General features: G+C 36.1%; 1 protein-coding gene and 2 long non-coding RNA genes across 4 annotated transcripts; all 3 read right to left on the bottom strand.

The window, feature by feature from the left end:
• LOC107609821 lies at positions 3,490-18,661 on the bottom strand. Its single transcript, XR_001613279.2, has 3 exons — positions 17,874-18,661; positions 9,479-9,484; positions 3,490-3,502 (listed from the first exon to the last, which is right to left on the bottom strand). It is a non-coding gene; the product is annotated as an uncharacterized LOC107609821 (long non-coding RNA).
• Positions 16,071-17,168, bottom strand: LOC107609819 (phosphomevalonate kinase, peroxisomal-like). Of its 2 annotated transcripts, none has more exons than XM_021106089.1 (3): positions 17,045-17,168; positions 16,509-16,754; positions 16,071-16,391 (listed from the first exon to the last, which is right to left on the bottom strand). In XM_021106089.1, the coding sequence occupies exons 2-3, from the start codon at positions 16,653-16,655 to the stop codon at positions 16,125-16,127; spliced, it is 414 nt and encodes a 137-aa protein (XP_020961748.1). In that variant the 5' UTR covers positions 16,656-16,754; positions 17,045-17,168; the 3' UTR covers positions 16,071-16,124. The 2 variants fall into 2 exon arrangements, with proteins under 2 accessions (XP_020961748.1, XP_016167346.1); XM_016311860.2 differs by having other exon boundaries at positions 16,509-16,631.
• LOC110264690 lies at positions 18,997-19,811 on the bottom strand. Its single transcript, XR_002350862.1, has 2 exons — positions 19,576-19,811; positions 18,997-19,506 (listed from the first exon to the last, which is right to left on the bottom strand). It is a non-coding gene; the product is annotated as an uncharacterized LOC110264690 (long non-coding RNA).

Genomic DNA, 20,980 nt, shown 5'->3' with positions numbered 1-20,980 from the left:
TCTGAACAAGGGTGATGAGCTGTGGCTTTAGTTCAAAGTTGTTGGCATGTATGGTTGGCCTTTGGATGCTACTTCCGCAATTTCCTGGGTTTGGATTGATGTACGAACCCAGAACCCTTCTCTCTTGCCCAGCCTGATGTGTTGGACCTTCTCGGCCATGGTTGTGAGCCTCTTCTTCATGATGGTTCTCCATATTCTCATCCATATCTGGTTCAAAGAACTCCTCCTCTTCCTCAGTACCAACTACTCTCTTTCCTCTTGCTTCCCTCCTTAATCTAAGGAAGGTCCTCTCAGGTTCAGAATCAAAGGAAGTTGAAGCCCCGCTTCTTCTACCTGTCATACAACCAACAAGGCAACCGCAAGAAGGAAAGATGCAGATAGTAACTTCTTCAGAAATGCTGTTAGTGTGAGTGATGCAATATATCAAACAGTTAGTGGGTTAGTGGCTGAATTGTAAACAAGTAAGAAAATGGATAAGGGAAAGGGAAGAAAATAACTGAACAGAAAGTAAATTACTCAAATGAACTTAAATCAAATAAAATAAAAACAAATGCTCAATCTAGTTATCCACCAATTTAATCATTGTTGATACAAAATCAATCTCCGGCAACGGCGCCATAAACTTGATGCATGGAAACTTGTCCTTTAACAAATTTCCTTCGGCAAGTATACCGAATTGTCGTCAAGTAAAAACTCACAATAGAGTGAGGTCGAATCCCACAGGGATTGATTGGTCAAGAAACTTTAATTGGAGGAATGTTCTAGTTAAGCTAAGCAGAAATTTGGGTTGAGAATTGCAGGAAATTAAATGGCGGGAAAGTAAATGGCAGAAAATAAATGACGGAAACTAAATTGCAGAATCTTAAATGGGGAATGGGAGTTTAGCATGAAGGTAAATAGCAGAAAGTAAATAGAATGTGTAAGATCAGAAATGGAGAGTTCATTGGGCTTAGGAGATGTTGTATTCTCCGGATCAAGTTCATGTTCATCCCTTCCTCAATCAATGCATTCATTGATCTCCTTGGCAATATTAAGTGATTGAATTCCAATTCTTTGGTAACTCAATCTCTCAAATCAGATCAATAGCCAATTCCTTGGTCTAATTGCTCATGAGAAGAGATGAAGTATGGTCACTGATTATACCACATGTATTTCCAAATCAAAGTGTTGGTAAGATTATATGTCACTATATCCATCCAAACCACGTTAGATTCCATGTTAACTGAGTTAACGTGGCAACTAACGTGGCTCAAAGTGGCTTAGCTCAACGTTGGTGACAAAGGTGAGTGTCACTAACGTTGGTCTCATTTTCTTCTTCCACGTTAACTACCACGTTAATGTAGTTAACGTGGAAATTAACGTAGGCTATGATGGCTTCGAGGACGTTATTGGCAATTACTTTTCTAATTAACGTTGCAAGCTAGCTCCCCTTCCACGTTAGAGGTCACGTTAGTTAGACTAACGTGGCTGCTAACGTGGTTCTTCCTTGCTTCCTTTGTCCTGAAATCAAGCAATAAAGTGCATCAAAGTTCTAGTCCAAGTTATGAGATATGCATCATCTAATTTGTCATTCAATTTATGCATAATTCTCATGAATTCATATAAAAATCACAATGTTTGCTTGAATCAAGATGTAAGTGAAATTCTACCCAAAACTTACTTATTTCCTAAGAAAGTGCATGAAACTACCCTAAATCAAAAGTTATAACAGTTCTAAGCTCATACATATAATATATAGAAAGAAATAATATATTCTAGAAGCTCGATGAAGGTATAGCTCAAAAACAGGATTTGAAAAGCGCAAAACGTACTCACAAAGCTACAAACTTAAAGCACAAGATATATACAGACTATATAGAAATCTGAAGTTAAAACAGTTTATACAAGTTTTTCTCTCAAAACAAGCTTCTAGGCAAAAGTAAAATACAAAAGATGAGAGATTAAAACAAAATAAATAAAATAAACAAAAAGACATCTAAAACAGATAAGGATCCTCTGCTTCTATCACCATCCAAGCAACTCACCGAGGTGGGTTATGACATGCATCTGAAAAATACAACAGAAATATGGTATAAGAACCGGAGGTTCTCAATATGGTAACAGTGCCCAATGATGTAAGATATAAGACTCCGGGACGCCAAAGGCAATCCTAGAACTTCATATCCATCACAAGATTCATCTTACAGCATAACTTAAAACCATTAACATGACAAAAGGGTAGTCTATCTTAAAGGATTTTGTACTCTAACAGTACTCTACTGTCCCACAGCCTTCACCAACCTATCCTTCGTGTGATCCCATCGCCACCGCCTTCCGAACCTCCTCAATCCCAGTGGAAAGCACAATTAAGTTCAATGCAAGTAAAACACAAGTATAGGCATATATATATCAAGTAGTTCAAGTAGGCAATTAGACATGTTATACAAATCGGAAAACAATTACAAGTCGGCAAAGCATACAAACAAATAGAAGATGCACATGATGAATGCTTGTCCTACTAGCTGTGATATCACATTGTCGGTTCAACTGCCATCCCGACACATCTCCATGGAGACGTCGCCCTTCGAAATCATCATTGGGAACCCCCGAGATATGGTATTCGGAACACTGTCGAGAATTTTATGCCTGCACACTCTATTGATCCGAAGGGATACGAGTGGGATACTCTTGCCACAAACCTCACATCTCAACATAAGGGGGATTAACCACCGTCTTTATGCTGCCGCTGCTACCTCGACAGGCGGGATTAACCACCGTTCCTGCCAAGCGCATAGCATTTCAACAATCTCAATATGAAACAGAAATTCAGTGATTTTCAGAAAAAATTTTCAGTACATCATGGATCCGTCATTTCATCTTGAGTCTTCGACTCATTTCAACCACTGTCAATTCAACATTTCCATTCTGAACTCATCAGTTCGTCAATTTCGCAATTCAGGTATCTTTCTCCCTTCTCATTTTACCAGACCCATCCTCAGTACACCAAAAATCTAAGCCTCCGTTCTCTAACTTTTCGAAATAAATACCAATTAATTCCACTTAAGACTTTTCCCATGTTTTTCTACACAAAATAAGGCCAAAAGTCTTTAAAAGGTGTCACAGAAGTATACAAACTTATTGGGAAGGTGAAATAGTTTAAAAACAAAGCTTAAGTTATAGAACAGGGCATCTGCGTACGCACAGGGGTGTGCGTGTACACGCCCAAGAGATTTTCAAAAACGTGTGCGTACGCATAGGGGTGTGCGTATGCACAAGTTCCAAATTTTATAATTCTGTTCGCTCGCACAAGGCATGCTAGTGCCCCTAACAGAATGCACCCTCCAACGTGTGCGTGCGCGGAGGTTGTAATACTTCATTGGTGAGGTGCGCGCACAGGTTGTGCTAGCGCTCTCAATAGAAGCCCTTCCCCTGTGTGTGTGTGTATGCACAAGTCTGTGCGTGTGCACAGGTTCGAAAAATCACAGAGGTGTGCGTGCGCACACAAACCAGAAATCACAAAATTCTGCAACATTGTAGAATTTTCAGATTTTGACACCAAATTTTGAATGATCATAACTTCCTCTACAAAAATCCAAATTTTACAAAATTTATATAAATTTGAAGACTTTTCAATGAACTTTATTTCTAAACAAGTTTCAACCAATTCTAAAAACTGAGGCACAAGTTATGACCCATCAAAGTTCACCAAAAACCAGTTTTTACCAAAATCCACAAATTTCTCAATTCCTTGCAATACATAACCAAAACCAAATCAAACCATTCCAAACTCCAATTTACATCATAACTCACCCTTTATATCACTTTCCACCATTCATACCAAACTTTCCTTCACATTTCAATATTCTCAACCATCAAACATCAATTTATAACATTTTAATCAAACCTCCACCAACACATTAATCAATCATGATTCTAGTAATACCAAGCATAATAATCAATCTCATTTTATCTCAAATTATATGTTTCATACCATCTTTATCATTTCAACATCATAATTCATCAACATCCTCAAAAATCATCAACTCATCACAATTCATCACAATTCATCATTCAACAATTCAACAATTATTCCAATTCAAACCTACCCTATGGGTCACTAGCCTAAGTGTCCAGAAATATTATATACTACATAGAGGAAACCAAAACCATACCTTGGCCGATTCCCAATATGTTCCAAAACTCAAATTGAGTGCAAAACGAGCTTCCAATCACAATCCAAGTCACCAAGAATCTCCAACAAGCATCAACACTCACCAACAAGTTCCAATATTCAAGCTAATACCACACATTTTATATATATCAAAACCTAATACTCACAATTAATCATTTTACTAGGGTTCTTGAGAATCTTATCTCATCCACTAAAATTTGGGCTAGAACCCAACATTTCCTCACTAAGGAGTAGCACCTAAGCAACCAAAACACAAGGTTTTCTTAAAATCATCACTCATCAAACTCGAATTTCTTAGGGCAGAAAGAAGGAAGAGAAATTTCGAGAAACTTACTACAAAGCTTAGATAGAAGTAACGGGCTTGGCGAGAGCTTCGCGTAGCTATTGACGGCACGCGAATCGGAGTACCGTAGCTCAAGATATCACAGATTGAAGTGAGAAGTAAATAGTGTTTTCCCTTCTTCTTTCTCTCTTCTCATGCAGCTGGTGTGTTTGTGTTTGAGTGGGTTAATGGCTGAATGGGTTCACTTAAAGGACTTATATATGTTGGGCTTGGGCCCAACTTGAGCCCGGTCTAACCCGTTAGCGTTGTTAGCCCGTATGGCCCAACTTTAGGCCAAACCTTTAAAATTAACGCCCAGTTTTTCATTTCTAATATTTTATAAGGTTTTTGACTATTTTTACTTTTTCTCGCGCAGTATCAGACAGACTTAAACTGGTTCGACTGGTTCAACTACCGATTCGCGGTTTTTCTCAATTTTTCGTAGAAAATACATTTTCTGACTTAGAAAAACCCACTGAGTCCAAAAATCATACTTAAATCTTCAAATTCTCATTCTAAATTCTCGGATCCTATTTTGGACAATTTAATTATCTAATTAGGTAGTTAATTAGTCGCGATTCTTACAGTGAGACTTATGATTATGGTTAATTTCCTCCTAAACAAGTTAATTACATGGGTAATTTCTCTAGACCCCCAAATAATGATCTTTTTTCTAAGACTTGTAATTCAGAGTGGAGGAATCATCCTAATTTTGGTTGGAAAAATCAAGCACAGAGGCAACAAAATTTTGGCAATAATTCTCAGGGCAATTTCAATCAGAACAACTTCAACAACCGTCAGTTCCAGCCCTCTCAACCATAACAAGCACCTTTTTCAGTCTCAGAAATCATATGACTTGGAGTCTATTGTTGCAGAACTCTCTAAGAGTACTCTTAGTTTCATGCAAGAAACTAGAGCTTCGCTTAGGAACTTGAAGGTTCAGATGGATCAAATCGCCACAAAGGTTGCTGAGATTGATCAGAGGTCTACCAATACCCTTCCTAGTAACACAATTTCTAATCTAAGAGAGGAGTGCAAGGTTATCACATTAGTGAGTAGACTAGTGACAGGTGAGGAAACACAAGTTACTGAGGAACCGGTTGAAAAAAAAAGCTCCAGAAAATACTGTGGATGCTGTAACACACACCCCTCCAAGGCATCCAGGTAATCCCTTTTCAGTTGATCTTGAGAAATATTCAGCATTGCCGAAAGCACCTGAGTACAAGTCTAAAATGCCATATCCTCATAGGCTTCAAAAGGAACCCAAGGATAAGCAGTTTTCAAAGTTCTTGGAAGTCTTCAAAAAGTTGCAAATCAATATTCCTTTTCCTAAGGTTTTAGAGCAAATGCCTTTCTATGTCAAGTTTATGAAGGATTTACTTTCCAAGAAGAAGATTTTAAAGGGAGATCAGAAGTGGTCCTGACCAAGGAATGTAGTGCCATAATTCAGAGTAATTTGTCAAGGAAGATGCCATATCCAGGGAGCTTTCAGATTCCATGTATCATTGGGAGCACAACCTTTGACAAAGCGTTATATGATCTAGGTGAAAGTATCAATTTAATGCCCTTGTCTATGATGAAGAAGCTAGCTACAAATCAAAGAGGCACAACTAACAAGGATAGCATTACAAATGGCAGACAAGTCTCTGAAACATGCACATGGAATAGTGGAGAATTTCTTGGTCAAAGTGGAGAAGTTATTCCTCCCAGTAGATTTTGTAATCTTTGACATGGGGGAGGATGAAAATGCCTCCATAATCTTAGGAAGACCATTCTTAGCCATAGGGATAACTCTGATTGATGTGGAAGAAGGTGAATTGGTGTTGAGGGTTCATAAGGATCGATTGATCTTTAAGGTTTCTAAACCCATAGATCATTTAGATGAAGAAGGAAATTGCATGAAGACTGAGTTCACTAATCCAAATCTCCAAGAACCCCCTGATAATTCAAAACAGAGTTTGCAGCTCAAGCCTCCTTTAGTGAGAATCAATACAGTTCCTCTTGACATCAAATCTAAGTTTGGTGTTGGGGTGTGTCATCAACCAAGAAGGAGGTTTCCAAGAAGAAAGTGCCCAGGGGATGGAGAAACAAGAAGATCCCCACTGAAGATTTCTCACCAGGGTTGAAAGTAGTGTTGACTTGAAATCTAGTGTTGCCTTATACAGTGAACAAAATCCTCTCTCTTGAGCACATTAAGATAATCCATGAGGACACAGGGATACAATTCACATTGAGAGGTGAGAAGTTGAAGCACTACGATCAATCCCCACCTTAACAAGAAATCAACCGTCAAGCTAGTGACGTTAAAGAAGCGCTTGCTGGGAGGCAACCCAATCTTTAATATCCTTTAATTTTATATTCATTTTGGTTGCATTTAGGTTATTATGGTCTTTTATAGTTTTTCTTTGTTTTACATGTGTTTTGGTCATGCAAAGTGTTTATAATAGGAACAGGTGCAATTAGAAGAGTATTCAGAACACTCTGGAGGGAATTCAATTCGGGTGCCTCGGCGCTAAATGCCATGAGCTAGCGTTTGGCGATATGAAGCATGTATTTCGAGGATAGTTCACTGTGGAGGTGGCGTTAAATGCCGATCCTGGTGTTTAGCACCAAGGTACATTCATTTCAAGAATTTGCCACTATGATGGTGGCTCTAAACGCGAATACATGGCGTTTAATGCCAAGGGATTTATTACCCATTGTGCATACACACGGATCTATGTGCGTACGTATAAGCGTAAGAAAAAATTCTTTCCCTTATATCACTCCTATATTCTCTTGCATTATTTTTGTTTTTACTCATCCGTACGCTTTTATGTCCCCCCCCAACCGTTTTTAGTTTTTCTTTGCTCGGGGACAAGCAAACATTTAAGTGTGGTGTTGTCGAGTGAGCTCTTTGTTTATCTTATTATCAATGGCACCAAAGGGAGGTGAATCATCTTCATGGAGGAGACGACCACCACCACGACTGAGGTGGTTGAGTTCTTTTTATGCTATTTCCTTACTTCTGCTCTTATTTTATTATTTCCTGTTTTCTATTATTTGTTTTCAATCCTTTGCATGATTTTTAGCATTTTTAGCTTTTCCAGTTTTAGTTAATTATTTTAGGGTTTTAATTTTAGTTTGAAAAAGATACCTCATGTACCGCTCACTGAGCTTGAAATTAAAAAGAGAAAAAGAAAAGAGATGATGTATTGCATGACAAATTGGGTTTATATTCTAAATTTTCTTATTTATTTTGATGTGGTGGTATTTATCTGTGGTTTTGAATGCATGAAATGAATAGTAGTATTTGATTTTGGAGCTAAGGTTGTTTATTCATGAGATACAGGAATTTAGAGAAGTATTATGGGTTCTCTAAATTAAATACGAAATTAATCCTTGAAGTAAGAGAAACAGAAAAAAAAAAAAGAAAAAGAAAAAATAAGATCCAAGTCTCTGAGCATCAATGGCTAGGAAGGTTAAATATGATCAAAAGAGCTCAAAAGAGTTGTTTTTCTAACCATATGTTTGTGGTGTGAATGTATCTAGGAATTCTTGAGACAGAACACTTAGAGTCGAGACCAAGTGCTAATAAAGAGTATGCTAAAGGATCTAAGCACCACTGACTGGATAAAAATTTAAAAGATAAATCAGAGCTCAAAGAGTTTTCCAGTTAAGTGCTTGTGGTATTTTTGTGTCAAGTAAATCTTGAGACAACATTTAGAGTCACGGTTAGACTCAAGGTGCAAAGCACCAAAGAAAAGAACAAAAGAAAAAATAGTGCTCAAGGATTAATCAGAGGTTAAAAAGAAGGAAAATTCATAATATTATCCGGATTCTAGTTCCAAAGGATAGTGAAATGCCAAAACTATTCAGGATCATAGTGTCGCAAACCCCACTCAGAGAATAAGTAAGAGCTTAATTGAAAACTCAATTCTTGGGCAATTCCACTTCTCAATTTTATATTGTTTTTAGTTGCTTGAGGATAAGTAACAATTCAAGTTTGGTGTTGTGATGCGTGAGTATCTTTTCTTTATTTTCTTTTTATTTTATATATGAATTTATTGAGTTTTATTTAGATTTTAGTGTTTGAAGCCTCTTTAGATGTTACTTTGAGGTGCATTGTGGTTTTAATTATTTTAGGAAAAATCCGGGTAAGTTTGACAGAGTTCGTGCTGAAGAAAAAGGAGGAAAATCAAAGCTGCCAAGCTGGTGCCAAACACTGAGTCAGGCGTTTGGCGCCAGGCATCTCGTGCTGCGTGCAAGGCATCTGACTGGTTTGTGCTAAACGCCCTGACTAGGCGTTTAGCACCAGAAGCTTTGCAATTTGTGCAACAATCACACGCTAGTGGCGCTAAACGCCGATCCTGGCGTTTAGCGCCAAGAAGACAATAATGCCCACAAGCTCTTCTGCCTTATCGACGCTAAATGCCGAGCCTGGCATTTAGTGCCAGCACCGTGATAAATCCCGATTTTGTGGTTTATCTTGTGCTTAATTTGGGGGATTTTATCAACTTTTCTCACATTTATTCAATGAAATAGCATGGTTTTGCAATTCTCCCTTGATTTGTGCTTAAATGTGAAAACATGCTTTTTAGGCCCTAAAATTAGTAATTTTAATTCACTTTAATTCCATTCGATGCCTTGATGTATTTTTTGAGTGATTTAAGGTTCATAGGGCAAGTATTGGATGGAAGAAGTGGGGAGAAAAGCATGCAAAGTGGGAGAACTCACGAAGAAATGAAAGAACCGTAAAGCTGTCAAGCCTGACCTCTTCGTACTCAATCGATCATAACTTGAGCTACAGAGGTCCAAATGAGGCGGTTCTAGTTGCGTTGGAAAGATAACATCCGGGGCTTCGAAATTATATAAAATTTGCCATATGTTGCTTCACGTTAAGGGGCGCGCACGTGCCATGTACGCGTGCGCGCCGATTGAGCACGTGGCCCACTAATGTGAAATCGCTCCCAGCGATTTCTGAAGCACTTTGGGCCCAACCCAACTCATTTCTAATGCTATTTCATGAAGAATTCAAGCTTGGGTAAAGGGGGAGCAATTCGTTTAGCCAACATGAGCCTTTAGTTAGTTTTCTAGAGAGAGAAGCTCCATCTTCTCTCTAGAATTAGGTTAGGTTAATCTCTCTTAGATTTAGGTTCAATTACATGTTTTTATCTTATTTTCTTTATGAATTCTTGCTTCTATTCTTTTACTCTCATGGGATGTAGTGTTAATTTTCTTTTTATGCTCTCTTTTATGTTCATGCACTCATGATGGATTTGGTTTACATTTAATGCAAATTTGATGTTGATGTTCTTTTAATTGTTGATTTAAGTTGTGAATTTACTTTTCTTGCAATTGGTAGTTGTTAGATTTTATCATTCTTGCATATTTACCATGCTTTCCTTTAGTACCCACCAAGTGTTTGACAAAATGCTTGGTTGGATCTTAGAGTAGATTTTGAGCATTCTTGGCTTGGAGAGAGTAATTAGGCAATCTTGAGTCATGAAAACCCAACTCATGTTGGTGATCTAGAGTTGTTAGCTAATATTGTTTCCATTGACGCTAATCTTTTGCTAATTTAATTAGTAAGTTGATTAGGACTTTTGGATTGAGATTAGCTAGTCTTATCAGACTTTCTCTTATGAAAGATAATATGATACCTTCTTCCAATGTTAGAGATGACGTAATAAGATAAATTCTTGTTTATATTTGTGACATGATTAATTAGTCTTGTTTGACTTTCTCCCTATGTGAAGATGACATGATACCTTCTTCCATTTGTTGGAGTTGACTAAATAAGATGAATTAATCAATGTATGACTAGGATAGAAAGCCTATGATCTCAATCCTTGCCATGAATGTCTCTCTTTATTACTTGCTTTCTTTAGTTATTTTGCTTGATTTACTTCCCTTGTCATTTACTTTCTTGTCCCTATATAAAATCAAAACCCCCTTGTCCCCTCATAGCCAATAAGCATTCATTTCATTGCAATTCCTCGTGAGACGACCCGGAGTCCAAATACTCCGGTTATTTCTTAATTGGGGATTGTTCTTTGTGACAACCTAAAATTTAATTTGATGCGAGAGTTGTTTGTTGGTTTGGAGCTATACTTACAACATAAATATTTTGTGAAATTCCTCACCGACAACGATTTTTGCCGTCACACCGCATTTTTGAACTTCAAGGAAAGGGCTTCGGTAGTGTTTTAGGATTTATATTTATTTTATTTTGATATCTTTTGATTATTATTACGAGAAGATACAATCTTCTAGGGTTTTAGATATTATTTTATTTTATTAGTTTATTTTATTTTCAAATCAATTTGGTTAGATATAAAAGGAAAACAGATTTAACCCTTCGGCCTCTCTTCTCTCTGCTATCTCATTCCGCACCTTACACACTTTTGAAACCCTAGCTTTTCTCTAAGTCATGAGCAACTAAACCTCTCTTGTTAAGGTTAGGAGCTCTGTTTATTCTATAGATTAATGCTATTGTCACTCTATTTTAATTAATGTACTGATTTATATTTAAGGATTACTTTCGTTCTTCATCTTATGAATTTGAGTTTATTAGAAGATAGCTCGTTTTCTACATGAATTCTTGTTGATTCTTGGAAAAGTTAACTCACTTGAATAATAGCTTTAAAGCAATTCCTCCTAAATTACTAATTACCTGGACTTAACGGGATGTGTGATATGTAATCCTCTTATATTTGGATAATTAGGGTTTTGTGGCTAATAAACTAGAATTGGACTTAACCCTTTAATCTACATTAAGTGACCAAGGAATTGGCAGTTGATTAGGTTGGAGGAGACTAAATTACTAAGGAATTAGGGCTTAGTCAATTAGGGTTTGCCATGAATTGGATCTTGCATGATTAAAATAGTTAGTAAGAAATATTAATTCGGAAAAATAAATACCTCTGAAACCTTAACTATTTTCTCACACCAAATTTACCACTTGTTTTCTAAATTCCTGATTCATTGTTTAATGCAATTTGAACCCCAAAATACTATTTTCTACTTGCCTGACTAAGTAAATCATTCACTTATTGTTGCTTGATCCATCAATTCTCATGAGATCGACCCTCACTCACCTGAGGTATTACTTGGTACAACCCGGTGCACTTGTTATTTAGTTTGTGGTATTCTAGATCCGCACCAGTCCCCTTTCTAGACTTAGTGTTCCTCGTAAGATGGATAATTTTCTGTGCAACAATGATGTTCTCCGTAGTTCCTCTTTCTAGGATAAAACCACCCTGGAGTGGGCCGATGATCTCCAAAAGAAATGGTTTGACCCTGTTCTCCAGTACTTTTGTATTAATTTTGTAAAGAACATTACATAAACTAATGGGATGAAAATCTCTTAACGAAGAAGGAGCTTTCACTTTAAGAATTAGAACAATGAAGGTATAAAAAATAATGGGATTTAAAATCTCGTCCTCAAAAGCTCTCTTGACTAACTCGCACACATCATAACTAAGAGAGTCCCAAAATTTTTTATAAAACAGAGCTTGAAAACCATCTGGTCCCAGAGCTTTGGAAGAATTCGTGGTCATTACAGCTTTTTTCACCCCTTCTAACGCTACCGGTTCAACAAATTTTTGCCAGACCTCATTGTTAAGAGAGGGACAGGAAAAATCTGCTATAGCATTCAGCTCAATATTCTCCCTTGTAAAAAACAATTTTAAAAGAAAGAATTTGTTTCCTGCTCAAGCACCTATGTCTTAGTGGCCCAGGTTCCATCATCTAACAACAATCTATGAATCTTATTCCTATTTCTCTTAATAACCGATTGTAGGTAAAAAAACTTAGTATTTTTATCACCACATCGAACCCACTACTCTCTAGATTTTTGGTACCACAGAAGCTCTTCCTGAAGAAGGATAGAATTTAGCTCCTCCTGAATACCTTGCTCTTTTATCCTCAACTCCAAATCTTCTCCACTCTCAAGAGAAATCTGAACATCATTCAGCTGCCTTTCCAACTCCCACTTTTTAACAAAAACATTTCCAAAAGTGTCTTTATTAAAAGTAAGCGCATCCCTCTAAACCTCTAGCAAACTCCTGACAACGTTGAGGGCTCGTTTATTCCAAAATGTATGAACAACAATTCCAAAAAGCGGATGAGTCATCCAAGCAGCTTGAAATCTAAAGGGACGGGGATCCTTCTTATTTAACCCAACCTTTGTACATCTGATGAGCAAGGGATAGTGATCAAAATGAATACGCGCCAAAACCTCATTATAAAGCCTCAGGAAATAGCAAACACCACTCCTAATCAATGACAGCTCTGTCTAATTTTTTTTGCAACCTGTAACCCCGCTCTAACCTTCTTATACCAAGTAAAATTTCTCCCAATAGCTCCCATATCAAATAGTCGACAATTTACTAGAGTATCTGCAAAAAGCTCAGCTCTAACATTACTGAACGTTCCTCTTTTAACCTCATTCTGCAATAAAATCTCATTAAAATCTCCTAACACAATCCACGGACTTTGTATTATATTATATATCCTGATTAAATCATTCCATAGATCCATTTGCCAATGTACATAGGGATTAGCATACACTACACTACAAAAACTAGAAACATTTTTTACAGAGATTTTAAAACTGATACATTGATCAGACACATCAACCATTCTCACAGTTATCATAGAATTCGAACAAAGAACCCAGATACTCAACATCTTGATAACCAAGCTTATTCCAAAAGGATCTCATTCTCTCAAAAGGAATATGAGTTTCAATAAGAATAAAAATTGTTGAATAAAATTTACTAATTAATTCTTTACAATGAATCTGGGTTATTTTCTTAGAAGCTCCTTTAGTATTCCAAGATAAAATACTTATATCTGCACAATCCATAAAAACAAAATGGACATAAACAAAAATCAACCTCAGCAAAGGTCCCTTAATGAAGCAACGACGGACCTCCAACATTCCCACCACTTTCTTGCATTTTCCTAACTCGTGGTTACTCGGAAACGCTCCCCACCACAACGGTAGCCACCACCAACGGGTTTTGATTTTGCTGGTTTGGCGTATCATCATTGGCTTTAAACACTGGTGAGTTTTGCAACAAGGCAAGGCACAGCTTCTTGTGGCCATTTTTAAGAGTAAGGGTAATCAATGGCGCAACCGAGCGGCGCTCTTGATCTTCACTCCATCCTTCGTTGATGCTTGACGCACTTGAGAGGAGTCAGACTCACTATCCGACCCAGCATGTCTTGAAGGTCCCTTAACTTCCTTCTTTGGGCCATTCCCATTCTGGCCCATCTGTTGCCCAAAAATGAGAGGTTTCTTACCTTTAGTAGCAGATTGGGCCTTCCCTGTTTAGCCCACTTTTCCTCTTCTCTTGCCACAAACCTTAGTCCAGCCCTCTTCTTCTCCCAACATAACTATCCCTTCCTTCCTCCCATGCAGCATGCTTACCTTCATCTTCTCCACGGAATCTACAACTAGGGTGAAATTAATGGGTATAGATCCAAATTTAAAAACTTGTTGAACCTGGTCTGACAGATGTTTCTCATGATCCATTGCCGTGTCAACTGCCCCAACCTAGTCATCCACAGATGCCGAGGTAACCACGGTCACGCTATATTCACCTGCGGCATGCCTAAAGCAATTGCACCTCTCACATATCAATTGTAAACATTCATATGCTATGCCATATTCATAGTCATCCACAACTACTCTCCGAACAACCGGTAGCCCCAAATTTCCTTGAACACAAGCCCAAGCAAATTTGCCTCTCTCTATCGACTTGGTTGCAAGGTCTACCTTGACTGGTTTACCTACAGCGGAGACAATATGCATCATGGCTTTCTCATGGTAATACCATATACTAAATCCCGCAGTTCTTCTCCAAACCATGGTGTCCCCAACGGAGGCTTCACATGGTTTAAAATCCGAAGACCATGGCTTAACCGCGATGTAATGACCTAACATCATCGATGGACCCCTAATAAAACCTTCTCCCTATGTTCCCTGAGATCAAATTTAACGAGGAAGTAATTAAACCCAACATCCAAAATTTCATAGCCACCTTTAATTAAGCCTCCATACCTCTTTCAGTTTATGCACCAAGGCCATATAACTAAAGTATTTTCCAAGAATTTTAATCACTATGGCCTCCTTGTAAGGTTATGATAGAGTGTTTCGAGCTTCTTCAGTAAAGCTAACCTTCGAAAGTATTAGATTACTTTGTTTCCATGTGACTACTGCCATCGTATCACCATCCAAGACATCAACCCTGCCAAACCCTAAAGTTTCAGAAGACCTGATTACTTTATCACGGAATGAAACCTTATGAGTCACCCTAACTCTAACCTTACGTAATCCCTCCTTGTTACCTGAAGTAACCTTTCTCGCACTCTCTCCCATAATCTCCTTAATTAGTAAAGTTTCATCCTATTCTTTCCTCATACACTTCACTCAACTCTCATAAGTCACTCTTCTGTTACTTATGTTGTACTTTTTTTCTAAATCTATGTGAAGAAAGTACGTACTCCTAAAACCTGGTTATTGTCTATTTGGTTTCCACGCATACATACTCCTAAAACCTAAAAGCTGGTTATTGTCTATTTGGTTTCTAGGCAAACATAATTTTAAGTATCTTGACTTAATTTATACAATAATGGCCTTTCTTTGGCGCTTATTTTCTTTTTCATTTAAAAATATTTTCAAGGCATCTAAAAAAATTGTAGAGAAGAAAAAGTGACGGGTTGGTTTTTCATTTGTTTTTTAACCTGTCCAATCAAGTAGTAATGTGTGAATTGTATACACAAACAAACAAACCCTCTAAATACATTTCCTTAACAATTATTTGTCACTTCATGTCCAAAAAAAAATTATTTGTCACTTCATGTCCAAAAAAAAATTATTTGTCACTATAAGTCACTTCAATTATGATTTTTGGGGCTCAATTAAAATATAATGTAAAGTAGTATTTAATTATTTGAAATAATTCAGACACAACTAGAAAATGGATAAATACAGACAGATTTACAGATAGATTTAGTCTTTATTACAGACGGATTTTTGGTTACCGACGAAATTACCGACGGATTTTGTCCCTCTGTAAAAGCCCCGTCGAAAATTATTTACCGACGGATTTTTTCCGTCGGAAAATTACCGACGGATTTTTACTATTTACCGATGGATTTTCCCTCTGTAAATTCTCCCTCCATTTCCTGAAGGCGACAAACTTACAGACGGATTTTCCGTTTGTAATTACAGACGAATTTTCAGACGAATTTTTCGTCTGTAATTACAGGCAGATTTTCAGACGGATTTTCCGTCTGTAATTACAAACAGATTTTCAGATGGATTTTCTGTCTGTAATTACAGACAGATTTTCAGGCGGATTTTCCGTCTGTAATTACAGACGGATTTTCTGACAGATTTTCCGTCTGTAATTTAAACTTTGGAAAATCATGATTACAGACAGAAAATCCGTCTGTAAATCCGTCTGTAAGGTAAAATAGAATTTTTTTTACTTTTTCTAATTACAAAATAAACTTGTTTTCATACAAAATAAATATAAATTTAATACAAATTCTTATCTAATTTATATTCGAATATTTACAATATTTCAAAAAATAAACAAATTCATCGTATTAAAAATAAACAATATTTACAATAAATTATTCAATATGAATTGAAGATACAGCTGAAGTGATTTCATTTGTTCTAGGGTCAGCACTTTCTAAAGAAACGCCACAAGGATCTTCTTTAACCAGAAGGGCAAGAACATTGAGTGAGCTCCTTGTTTTTGTCACATTGCTGCTTGAATCTCCCAAAGTAATAGCAAAGACAGCATCAAATCCTCCTGCTCCTAGAACTCCAGCCAACAACACTCCTTCCAAGTTTAGTGTAGCATCTAAAAGTTTTGTTTGTGATTCTGGTTCAATCTGCATGAATTGCAAGGAAAGAGTAGTGATATTCTACCAGCAGATATAATTTATAATCAACATCATTCAAACAAAAGAAGCCTAATAATAAGTGCCAAATCAATGAAAGGAACTTACAGGAACACCTGCAGCCTCACCCATTAGGCGCATATGATATCTAATCCCAAGCATAACTTCTTTTGCACCTAGCAATGCTTTAATAACTGCTTCCTTGTTGGGTTCAGAAGCTTGCTCTATCCACTGTGAGAATTGCATTTTCAACATCAACACAAGAAGAAAAGCAAGAACATGAGAGCCTGAAGTGTAGTCTCAAGAACATGATATCACATATGTGCATTAGAAATTCAGTCACACCACTTGAAACTGAAAACCAGGCAAACAGTAAAGTTGGATATATAATCTCTTTCAAACCCATCAAAAGTCAACTTAATTGTATAAGTCTAATAGTAAAGATGTCCTATCTCATTAAAATAACTAATAAACAAGAATGTAGAAATTTAATCTAATGCAAGGCATACCATAAGGCCAAAATGTTCTAGTTATTTAACAGTGAGCATTATCAATCAGTTTACTCTACATCCACAGGAGTAAAAATTCTAATTTTGATGTTACTTCCATTAATTAAACAACCATATATGATTTGAAAGAAATACCTTTTCTGATCTGAGCTTGCTGCAGCTATCAATCACAGATTTATATGCATCCCATTGTTCCTTTGCTAATTTACTCAAAAAGTTCAGTTGAATTTCTAACTGCGAATTCACCTCTGACTGTCCTCTTCAAACTTTCTTCGCGTTGTCTTGCTTCAGTTAAAGCAGATTTAGTCATGGCTGAATCATGTTTATGCATTAACTCAGAAGACTCAGCCAAGGTCTTAACTTGCTCTTACTTGGAAGCCAATTCCCTTCTCTCCATTATGAGAAGGCCCATGTGATGCTGGTGATCATATATCTACATCAAAGTTGCAGGTTAGATAAAAAGTAAAAGTAAGAAATGAATAATGAGTTTTCTAGGAAATTGTATAAGGCCTCAAACCATACATTTCTCACTGAAATGAAATACACCATACACCATTCAGAGTTTTCACTTGAAAATGCAATTCAATAGATAATTAAGTGAGGGGCAGAAGTTGATTTGGTGTAAGCAGTAACAAAACTATTCAACTCAGAGCTCTGTGATCTAACTTCCTAGAACTCTTAGGCTAAGAAGCTAAATATTCAAATTTGAACCGCTTTAGTTACATGGTCCCTATATCAAAATCCAAACTTCAAAGCATTCTATAAAAAGACATATGGCCATTAATCCTCAGGTTCCAAAATCCCACTAATAATCCAAAAAACTACATTCTTTTAAACAACCATAACATCAACATTTCTAGTTATTTAGCTATTTACCAATATAGAACATGGCATTATTAATTAAGAAATTCTATATTGGTAAAGAAACCATATAAAGGCAAAGAAGGGAAAAAGGTTGACTTACCAACCAGTGATCCAAGAAGCAAAGGGTGCCCATGATGGACCAGCAACCTGAGGAAGCTCAATTGACGAACAGGAACGAGTGGCGAAAGCAATTGATTCTCCGCTTGCATTTGAAAAGCATTATTATTTGACGCTCCTATCAGTCATCAGTTCCAGCCAAACAGGAAAGAAACAAACATTTAGAATAGAGACATACCACTTGCAAAATATCATAAAAAATTGCACCAGAAAACAAAATAGATTCAATTACTCCTCTATGCAAATTGCACCATAAAACAAAATACCGTAATGTTTTCAAGAATGGCATTGATGAAGTCGTGTCAGTGAGGGAGCGAGTGTGTAAGAGAGAAGTTCATGCTATATAATGAAGAGTAAACTGTAGTTCAACACTTACAGGCAAGGCTTTTATATATTCCAATATAAGCTTAAAACTTTTCAAATCCTGTTTCGTTTCAGCATTTACTTCGACAGGCTTCTGAAACAATAATGAATATAAAATGAGCAATGGTTGAAAATATTGCCTACTTTGAAACAACAAAAATTAACATGGGGAAAAGACAGACCCAGAATAAAATAGAATTAAAAAAGAAAGGAGGGAAAGGTAGAAGCAATGGTACTCTAACCTGGCACATAAATAAATATAGTAAACAAAAGCTATAACTTTACCTATTATGACTTAGAATTAAAACAGGTTAATAAAAAAATGTAGAATCAATGGACCATAACTTCATTAGAAGGCAATGATTGTTACCCTACAAAATCCCACTTTTGTACTAATTCTTGCAAAATATAACTTCCTAGTACACTTTCATAACAGGCAAGTTCATTGTCAATTCTTTGAGGACTCAAATCAGTTTATTTGTGAATTTGGTTAAGAATATAAAGACTTGCTAACCAGGCATTTGAGATAGATGCATTAAGAATTCCATTTGGAGCTGTTCCTAACACAGTTTCTTCCAATTCTTCCACGGAAGGCCGTTAGAAACAGGCACTTAACATGCACTAATGACATTGCGTTTAGATTCTCTTTTTAAGATAGTAAACACATTAATTCATTTATTTCATTTACATAAACAAAATTCTTGACAAAGTTATGCTTAACCCTAAAAAAAAAAGAAAAAGGAAAGAAAGGAGCATGATAAGGCCCTCAGAGACATTGCGTCGAACACATGATAGACGTGAATATATTATAACATTATCTCCAACATAAACATGAAAGTTAACACCATCAAAATAAGTAGAAGCCATGCAGGTGCACACATTACAACTAACAAGTATTTATTTGAAGGAATGATATATCGATCACAAACAGTAAACGGGAAAAGATGGAGATTTTGAAGCACAATGAAGCAGAACCACCACAAAAGTACAAATTTCATCATCTACCGTTTATACACCACAATGAAATCTAACCAAAGAAGATTCTAATCGCTGCACTTTCTGAAGACAAAAATCATTCAAAATTAAATTGAAACAGGGAGTGAATAAATAAATAAATACATAAGTCGTCTTGAAAGAAAAGCTAGGGTTCGAAGAGACAGACAACTTTACAAAGTGAGAGTAAGATTGATAATGTTGTTGCTAGGGTTTGTTGGTTTGTTAGTGTGTAATGGTTTCGATTCCTGAAGCCATACCTGAACAGCACAGGAACTATGATTTCAAATGAGAAGAATTCGAAAATTGAAAGCCATGCAAAACCATACCTGAACCGGTGGATGAGGATGACCAGCGAATGGCAGTTGCTGTCAGTGATGAGATCGTGGACGGAGTGATGGAGAGAGCGGCAGCGGTGAAAGAAGCTCCTGTGATGGAGAGAACGTGGACGGAGAGAGGAAGAAGCTCTGAGAGGATAGGATCTGAGAGGATGGGTTCTGAGAGGATAGGAAGAAGCTCCTATGAAGGAGAGTGTGGAGTGTGAATGCATCGCGAGAGGATAGGATGTGAGTTAGGTTAACTTAATATTTTCAAGGGAAAATTTTAAATTACAGACGGATTTTCCGTCTGTAATAATTTAATAAAACGCGCGTTTTGTCTACTTAGTTACAGACGGACCATTCCACGGAAAAAAAAATTAATTTTTCTGACGGAATTATAGACGGATTCTCTTTTCTGTCTGTAATTTATGCTAATCTATTTTTTTTGTTTTTCGACAAAAAAATTCCTCTGAAATTCCGTCTGTATTTTAGTGGGATAAAATCCGTCGAAAATATCTGTCTGTAATAACTAATTTTCTAGTAGTGAGATCAAAATTTAATATTGTAAAATATATTTGTATTAAAATCGTTTATTTTAATTTAAAAATACATAAAAGTTTAATTTCTTAAATATAGAGAAATAATTTTTAGTTAATTAATATTAATTAATTTCAGAGTTTAAATTTATAATTAGAATTTAAGATTAAAAATTTATGATTTAAAATTTAAATTTAAATTAATTTTAAAAAAATTAATTGATATAGAAAAAAATTTGATTATTTGATATTATTTAAAATTATATTTTTAAAAAATTGAAGATCCACTTTGCTGGCGCACTTTTTTGTACGGAGCAGAAAAGCCATTAAAGTATCTTGTAGAATAATAATGTTGACCGCATACCTGCATACGAGTATCATGCGTTATCAAACTAGGTATGGATTGTTCAGCGAAAAGGGTTAGTTGGTCATAATAATTCATATAAACCGAATCATATCAATACACTAATACTCTTATTTTTTCTTCTTCCTTCTTTCTACAAATTAACTATTTCCTTTTTTTTTAGCATGCAAACATTCCGATGGAATCATTTACTTTTGGTCATAATTCATATAAACCGAATCATATAATACATTTACTTTTTGTCCTCGAGTAAAGAGTTTTAAATAAAAATAATGTCTGAAAATTTATTTATAATAATCCAAAATATCCAGAAAAACTATGCTTTTAACTTTATTACACTTAATGAAATACAAAGAATAATCGTCGTGTGATCTTTTGAATAGAAGGTATTGAGACTAACCATTTTTTCTTAATGAAATATTTAGGAAAGAGAAATGATGAGAGTCTTATGATTGTGGCTAAAATAAGAATAAATAACTTTTAAAAAGATTTAATTGTGAATAAAATAATTCTG

The sequence above is a fragment of the Arachis ipaensis genome, chromosome B07 (assembly GCF_000816755.2).
Source record: "Arachis ipaensis cultivar K30076 chromosome B07, Araip1.1, whole genome shotgun sequence".
Classification (NCBI taxonomy): Eukaryota; Viridiplantae; Streptophyta; class Magnoliopsida; order Fabales; family Fabaceae; genus Arachis; species Arachis ipaensis.
The sequence above is the reverse complement of the archived record's forward strand: the minus strand, read 5'-3'. Positions and strand labels throughout refer to the sequence as shown.

Bases quoted from the DNA above. Each gene is read 5' to 3' on its own strand.
- LOC107609819 (XM_021106089.1), bottom strand. From the start codon at position 16,655: ATGTTGAAAATGCAATTCTCACAGTGGATAGAGCAAGCTTCTGAACCC. The intron at 16,392-16,508 runs GTAAGTTCCTTT...CAATTCATGCAG, and splicing joins GTGAGGCTGCAGGTGTTCCT to ATTGAACCAGAATCACAAAC.